Genomic DNA, 8,931 nt, shown 5'->3' on the forward strand with positions numbered 1-8,931 from the left:
CATCGTGTGGTGGGTTTTGTACTATGTCTTTTCTTCTCTTCCCATTTCGCTCCTTCCAATGACCGTGCAAGTGCAAATGCGGTTAGTGAGATTTTGGGCTCCGTGGGGGCGCAGCGTGTCACCGGCGAGTCGCGGCGTAAAATGACCGTCAGACAAAGACGCATCGACATCTGAGTGCGTTTGAACACAGCTGCGACGATGGCGACGAGACGAGCGGACAGCTCGCGACAGGCGTCCGCGGGCGCTTTACCGCAGTGGATGCGCATGTATTTCTACGGGATGCACGGAATCACGCTGGACATCCTGCTGTCCTCCGCCCGCCGGTTCCTGGATGACAGCGACTTCAGACTGCTGGGATTCTCCTCTCCCTATCTGTGCGTCGTGCACTCTATCACGCATCTGGTTTTGGAGAAGATCTACCTGCAGAAAAGATGCTTCCAAGAGCGCCCTGTCGTTTTCCATCTCGTCTTCTACCCGTCCTTGTACATCTGCCTGCAGATTTTAATCGGGAATGTTGTGACCAGCACGGAGAACATCAGAGTGGTTTCTGTCACGCAGCTCTTTGTGCATTACCTCCTAGCTTTGTACTTCACAAATGTCTTTCATAAAGGCTTCCTGCGTCTGCAGTACCAGGACAAGCGGGTGTTATTGAGGTCATCCTGCCCTAATGGGTTACCCGGCGTCCTGCGCTTTGTTTTCTTCGGGATGCACGGCTTTCTAGATGAGGTGGTCTTCACGTCTGTGTTTAACTTGTTTGAGAAAGCAGACCGGACCTTGAGGGGCCACACATCTTTGTGGTCCTTCCTCATGTATGGAAGCTGCAGCTTTGTAGTGGAGAAGCTCTACCTCCATCTGCATTTCAGGAGAGGATGGGGAACCTTGCAGCGGCTGCCCATCTACATCTGCTTCATTTACATGTGGGAGTTCAGCTGGGGATTCGCTCTGAGACAGTATGACGCCTGTTCCTGGGACTATTCCCACTATCCTCTTAATTTTATGGGACTGGTGACGTTGCTGTATCTTCCAGGATGGGTCTGTCTGAGTCTGTATCAAGACGTCTTGTCGAATATTCTGCTGAGGGTGGTGTGCAATGATAGGAATGACGAGGAGATGCCAAACGCTGGTGCCAATGGACGCCTGCTGCCAAAAGGGAAGCCGGAGAAGGACAAATCGCATGTGGGCTTTTCCTAATGCATCCTCCTGGGACCAGCAGAAAAAGGCATTTGAATGTTTGATGCTTGAGAAAGAATTCAGAAGTTTTTTTATAAAGGGAAGAATAGGGTTAGTCGTCACTCCAGGTTTGTTTTGAAGTCAATTTCTGTTTTGGCACACGCCGTAGCACCCAGGAAAATATACTGTCCTTTTAACACTGCAAGGGGCATGTTGTCACAGTGGAAACCTGACTTTTGGTAGGATATTCAATTTAAATACTAAAATAATTGAAGCACACACACACACAAAACTAATGAAACCATAAAAATGTGCAAGTTAACAGACAAATATCATCATTTTAGCCAACAAAAAGAAAAATTATAGAATATTTGTGACCCTGGACCACAAAACCGGTCATACGGGTCCATTTTTGGAAACTGAGATTTATACCTCATCTAAAAGCTGCATAAACAAAGTGTTCCATTGACGTATGGTTTGTTAGGATAGGACAATTTTTGGCTGAGATGCAACTATTTGAAAATCTGCAATCTGAGGGTGCAAAAAAATCGAAATACTGAGAAAATCGCCTTTAAAGTTGTCAAAATGAAGTTCTTAGCCATGCATATTCCTAATCAAAGATTAAGTTCTGATATATTTACAGAAGGAAATTTACTAAATATCTTCATGGAACATGATCTTTACTTAATATCCTAATGGTTTTTGGCATAAAAGAAAAATTGATAGTTTTGACCCATACAATGTATTTTTGGCTATTGCTACAAATAGTTTTGTGGTCCAGGGTCACATATATAAATTTAAGTACTAAAATAATTGTGAAGCACACAAAAAAAAAAAATCATGAAAATGTACAAATGTGTAAATTAACACAGACAAATATCATCGTTTTAGCCACACAAAAAAGAAACAATATAGAATATTTGTGACCCTGGACCACAAAACCAGTCATAAGGGTAAATTTTTTGAAATTGAGATTTATACCTCATCTGAAAGCTGAATAAACAAAGTGTTCCATTGATGTATGGTTTGTTAGGATAGGACATTTTTTTGACTGAGATGCAACTATTTGAATATCTGCAGTCTGAGCGTGCAAAAAAAATCTAAATGCTCTAAAGTTGTCAAAATGAAGTTTCTAACCATGCATATTACTAATCAAAGATTAAGTTTTGATATATTTACGGAATGAAAAATGTACTAAATATCCTCATGGAACATGATCTTTACTTAATAACCTAATGATAACGATAGTTTTGACCCATACAATGTATTTTTGGCTATTGCTACAAAAAGTATATATACATTTAAGTACTAAAATAATTGTGGAAAAAAAACATAAAACTGTCCAAATGTGTAAGTTAACACAAATATCATTGTTTTATCCAATAGAAAGAAAAATGATAGAATATTTAGTATTTATATGAAGTATACTAGTCAGTTAATAGTAATTAATAATACTATAATATTATAGTGTTGTATACTTTATATAAAAATATTTTGGTTTATAATTTTATATTAATGAATAATGACATGAAAATGAATAATAACATTGATGATAACATTATTTCTGTAAAATTAGAATGTTTAATACACATGTGACAGCTTGCCCTAAAAAATGTGACGTTTTAAAAAATGTTTATATAATAATGACTTTTCATAATATTGACAGAATTTTTTAAAACAAAATAAATAAATAGTATATATAACAGTAGTCAACATCTGAAGTGGATCAAAACCTTTGCAAAGAAAATATAATTTCAGTCTTTCACCATATTTCCCATTGAAATGTGTTTCTGCATTTATTATTAAAATTTACTAAAAAGTAAAAAATAGTAAAACAGTTTCATGGCCATTTTTAAGAATAGATAGATAAGAAAGACAGATGGATAGTTTCCTGTGTGACAACTAGCCCCATTCTCCCTGACTTTATTTTATTTTTAATTTATAAGGTCACATGATGTTATTTTCAACCCCTAAACATTTGGTATGACAGAAAAGCCCAGGATGTGCACACAAGAACAGACACAGATATTCTCAGAGGTATAAACATAAGAAAACCCATAAATTGCTGGTTCTCAGGGGGATTTTTGCACCAGCGTTACACCCTCAGAGAAACGTTTCCTTAGAGAAACCAGGGTAGCTGCATTAGCAGCGTTAATGTGCTTTTAAACTAATGTGTTCATGATAAACCGTATGAACTGCCATTGCACACACACAGCAGGAATTCACAAATTACTAACACGAATAACACTGCTGGGCTTTGATGGTTATTGAATATTGGGTGTCTGGATGATAGTTTTACTGCATGATGGGATTTACGAGGACGGTCTCCCCTCGTTACTGCATGCGTCAGGATTTTGCATGCTGATTCGCCCTGGTAATGAGCCGCTCTGCACAAACCGTAGCAAAAGTGATCGTGGGATAAACTGTGACTCTCTACAGAGCGATTCCTTTAGCTTTAAACGGGACGAGCGCAACTGAGTGCCTTCATTAACACTTCTAGGCAGCTGGACTTCTGTAATCGAAACTCGTAAGAAGTATTACATCCGTGCGGAAACAAGTTCAGGCGTATCTCAGTTCGTCTTCAGTAAAAAACAAGGCTTTGAGGAATAAAGAAAACCTTGAGCTACTTACGGCAGCTAAAGCTGAGCATTTATGAACAACTCTGTCTCAAAATACTGAGATTTGCAAAACGGTCCAACTTTATTAAACATATGAGCACCGTGCACTGTGAATAACTAACTGTGATCCCTCAAAAGAGGCGTCGTTCTTGACTTATCTATATTCCTATTGTTTTGCTCTTTGTGAAAGATTGTTCCTTTTCCAAATGTGTGAGAGAAACTGCCAAAGCTTAGAATAATGAATTGTGAATAACCTAGGGATAGTTCACCCAAAAATGAAAATTTGCTCATAAATACTCACGCTTACGCCATCTAAGATGTAGATAAGTTTGTTTCTTCATCAGATTTGGAGAAATGTGGCATTACATATACATTACTTGCTCACGAATGGATGTGAATGGGTGCCATCAGAATGAGAGTCCAAACAGCTGATCAAAACATCACAATAATTCACAAGTAATCCACACCAGTCCAGTATATCAGTTGATGTCTTGTGAAGTGAAAAGCTGTTTGTTTGTAAGAAACAAATGTATAATTATGACATTTTAACTTTAGTGCATTGCTTCTGACTAAAGTGCATTGCTTCTTACATGAAAATCCACCCAGCTATTGGTTTTGAACAGTTTTAAACTGTTGCAGATTTCTCTCCTGATTCAGACTAGAATCTTTTTAAATGGAGTAAGCAATATTGTGGGTAGATGACTCATATTTTAGCCCAAAGTTTAAAAACATCTTAATAATGGGTTTGTTTTTTACAAACATGCTGCTTTTCACTTCATAAGATGTTAACTAGTGGACTGGAGTGGTGTGGATTATTTGTGGATTATTGTGATGTTTTTATCAGCTGTTTGGACTCTCATTCTGACGGCACCCATTCACTGCAGAGGATCCAATGATGTAATGCTACATTTCTTCAAATCAGATGAAGAAACTGAAATGAAACTAAAAACTTGGATGGCCTGTGGGTAAGCAAAATGTAAGCAAATTTTCATTTTTGTGTTATTTAAATGAACTATTTCTTTAACATCAGCCTCAAAACTCTGATTTTAGCAACTTTTTAGAATTAAAAAAAAAATCTGATTTTGTCCTGAATAGACAGCTTTCTAATATACATAAAAGTCACTGAAATTTTTCCTTAATGCATGTGGTCACTTGTTGATGTAAAGACTCTCGGCAGCTGCTCAAATGTACTGTTTTGTCCCTCTGACTTTGAGGGAAAACATTTTGTATAATTGTAGGAATGGGTTGGGGATGATTTGTATCATTTTCCTGTCTGTTTATGTACTGTAATTAGTGCTACAGCTAGATGTTAGTCTGAGTCTAGAACGATAGAAATCATTTGATGCACTTCTCTAATTTATTGTATTTTAAACTTGTAGCACATCTTTGTCTCGGTTTCAGACTATGCACTCATTACACTGATCAAATTAAAGAGATCAAACGTGACGCCTGGTGTATTTTGGGGTGTATTTGAGTGTTGTCGTGGTGACTGTGCTCTCGATACTCTGGTCAGGGCAGGAGAGATTTGGCTGTTACTGAAGGGACCTGCATATTTTCCATATCTGACGTCAAGAAACAAAACAGCCACCGTCTGGTTTACATACACGTCTCGTGTGATTCTTGTCCCTTGAGGTTCAACAGACTAGAAGAGATGAGCAGCTTAATGGTTGCGACTGTATACTGACAGAATGACTTAAAGCATTCACATCTGAGCTGTTTCCATTGAGTTATAAAAACGTTATTTCGGAACATTCAGAATGTCCTGTTTTTAAGATGTTTTAAAAAAAAAACGTTTTTTCTTGATTACGTTAACATTCCATTTTATCATTTTGCAAACATTATGACAATGTTAACTTTAAATGTTCTATGAACATTGTGAAACGAATATTAACACTTAACAAAAATGGTAGATATTTTTAAATAGAGTTTTATTTTTATGAGCATTATCATATAGCCATTCATATGTCATCTGTTTACCCTATATAATTTGCAAAAATATGAGAATGATACATTTGAATGTTCTCTGAACATTCTGAAAGTAGTAACATTTAAAAATGAAGTTATAAAAAAATATTATTTTGGAACATTCAAAATGTCAGTTTTTTTTTTCTTGTTTTTTAGTGTTTAAAAAAAATTATATTCCATTTTAGCATTTTGCATTTTAGTGAATATTCCATTTTAGCATTTTCCAAACATTATGAGAATGTTAACTTTGAATTCAAATGTTCTTTCAATATTGTGAAACAAATAATAACACTTAACTAAAATGTTTAGATGTTAGATGTTTTCAAATAGAGTTTTATTTTTACTTTTTTGGGGGCAGGGGTTAAATAGGGATTATTGTTTAACCATTCATATGTCATTTGTATACCATATCATATATAATTTTGCAAAATGAGAGAATATGAGAATGAAAACGTTGAATGTTCTCTGAACATTCTGAGACAAGTAGTAACCTTTAAAAATGTTTTTATTATTTATTTATTAATAAATAATAAATATAAAATGTTTATATTATTTATTAACATTTAATAATTTTTTTATTTTGGAACATTCAAAATATTCATTTTTTTCTTTTTTTAATGTTTTAAAAAAAATTTATATTCTATTTTAGCATTTTGCATTTTAGTGAATATTCAATTTTAGCATTTTGCAGACGTTATAAAAGCATTACTTTTGAATGTTCTCTGAAGTAGTAGTAACATTTTAAAAAGCTAGACTTTTTTGAATGATCATTTTTTAAATAGAATTTAGGCTTTTTTAAAGTTCTGAAAATGGTATATGTCAGAACATTCGGAACGTTCATTTATTATGTTTTAAACATGTTTTTTCTTGGTTATATGAACGTTAGAGGAACATTCCATTTTATCATTTTGCCAACATTATTAGAATGTTATTTTTAAATGTTCTTTGAACATTCTGAAACAAGTAGTAACATTTAAAAAAGTTCGACTTTTTTTAAATGATCATTTTTTAAATAGATGTTAGACTTTTTTAAGTTCGGAAAACTGTATATTACTGAACATTCAAAACATCAATTTTTGCGTTTTAGAAAATGTTTTGTCTTTGCGATATGAACGTTAAGGGAACATTCTATTTGGTAATTTTCCAAACATTATAAGAATGTTATTTTTAAATGTTCTCTAAACATTCTGAGACAAATATTAAAATTTTAAAACAGTTACTTTTTTAAACAGATGTCAGACTTTTTAGTTTGTTATGAGTAAGTTATGAAACTGTTATTTCTGAACATTCAAAGCATCCAATTTTTTTATGTTTTTTTTTTCTTGGTTATATGAACATTCCATTGAAATTTTTTTGCAAACATGAGAACGTTAACTTTGAATGTTCTCTGAATGTAACATTTAAAAAAACTTTCAGAAAAAACAAAACTGAGTAAGTTCCCTTTGCATTCGTATATAAGATTGCTCATGCTGTACTTTAAGGCTGAGTTACAATGCACAATCGTTTAACATGTGACATTGTTCCTAAAACAAAGAATGCATGGCTGCTATTCACGGTTGATCTAAGGACATTTTCTTGCCATAAGTAAAGGATAAAGCATCAGCTCTAATCTGCTTTAGCGTTTAACAGGGCTTTACTGAATGCCCTCGCCGCCCTCTTTCAGCCCGAGTTTAAGTACTCCGAAGAAAACATCTGCCATTCATTAATGAGCAGTGCGAACGGATCCGTTTCTTCACCCGTGAATCATTAGTAATCTATTTAGAAACTATTATAAGTTTGTAATCAGTGTGAACAGAAGCTTCTCAGAGGTGCCAAATGCAGCAAATGAGCAGTTCTCAGTCTCAACACACAACCATAATATTTACGCAGAATATTTAAATAGTCAAATGATATTCAAAGTGTCACACGCAGGGCCGCAGACAGCTGCAGCCTTTTGCTCTCGTCTCACAGTGACTCAGAATGTGTTTCACCACAAAGATGATAAGAGGAGCTGTGATGTATTTATGTTACTGATTTAGCAATGGAACCCGCCAATCAATAACTCAAATGGAAAATAGTTCAGAAATGGCTTTAAAGAGTGAATCTTGCAGAACCTGTCTCATGAACAGATCATATATGTCCTGTAAGCAAAAGAGGACAAAAATAAATTATTAAAGCCTTTTTTAGGAACATTTTATGTTTTTCATTGTGCATTTAGGCAATTGTCTGCAAATTCTCATTTTTGCAACGTAAATAAATAGTCAGAATTTTCATGCAATGCAAAAAATTCCTGGTATTTTTTAAATGATATACATCAAAATATATATCCATTGCATTTACTGTTACTGTGAGCTAAAGACAAAAACGTCAAATTAAATAAAGCACAAGTATTAGAATACAAAATTGAACTTAAACTGAAATAGAATAACTGAATAAGCTGATGAGAAATATTCTATTAAAAAAACACTAACAAAAATGGCAAAAAGCATGTAACAATATAGCGTCCCGTCCTGTCTGGCTCTTCTAAATGCTAAAGCTGGCAGTACTGGTACCTTGTCAGAGCTGTTGTCTGTTCTCACGCAGCACCCAGGAAGTTGCTGCAGGTTTGTGGTAGTGACGTTGATGCTGTAGTGATTGATAGTGCTGTCAAAATGCACAGAAAAACACACATAGGAAGTATGGTTTAGAAAGAGGAAGAGAAAGTAGATCAGATCAGTTAAAGTGCATATGATATAACAATTGGATGTCAGGGCATATGCAATTGCTAAGGTGTTCTGATTGATTGTAAACATGTTGCTATGCAGTTGCTAGAGTGGTTCTGATCTGGAAGGCTAGAATACAGTACAAACATGACAAATATGAACATTTAAACAGCATTTTAGATTTACCAACTTAAAGGGATAGCTTACCCAAAATGAAAATTTGATGTTTATCTGCTTCCCCCCAGGCTGTTGCACTCAGTTGTGAATGCATTCTGGACAGCTGAACTTTGCAGTGGATCAGAGGTTAAATAATGATATAAATACTGTTCAGGTTCTCGCACAGACTGAACGTTTTGTGTCTTAACACCTTAATGTATGGTCATGAGCCACAGGGTTTAATTTGGTTTTGTCTGTGTATGTTTTTTTTACTGTCAAAATTTGATACCCATTGACTGCCATTATATGACTGACAGATTGCAATGGTTTGAGTTAAAAAA

General features: G+C 35.0%; 1 protein-coding gene across 1 annotated transcript; it reads left to right on the top strand.

Moving 5' to 3' along the window:
- The first annotated feature begins 74 nt into the window (after positions 1-74).
- tmem229a (transmembrane protein 229A) lies at positions 75-5,215 on the top strand. Its single transcript, XM_073838288.1, has one exon. The coding sequence runs from the start codon at positions 199-201 to the stop codon at positions 1,189-1,191; it is 993 nt and encodes a 330-aa protein (XP_073694389.1). The 5' UTR covers positions 75-198; the 3' UTR covers positions 1,192-5,215.
- Positions 5,216-8,931: the final 3,716 nt, after the last annotated feature.

The sequence above is a fragment of the Garra rufa genome, chromosome 4 (assembly GCF_049309525.1).
Source record: "Garra rufa chromosome 4, GarRuf1.0, whole genome shotgun sequence".
NCBI classification, from domain to species: domain Eukaryota; kingdom Metazoa; phylum Chordata; class Actinopteri; order Cypriniformes; family Cyprinidae; genus Garra; species Garra rufa.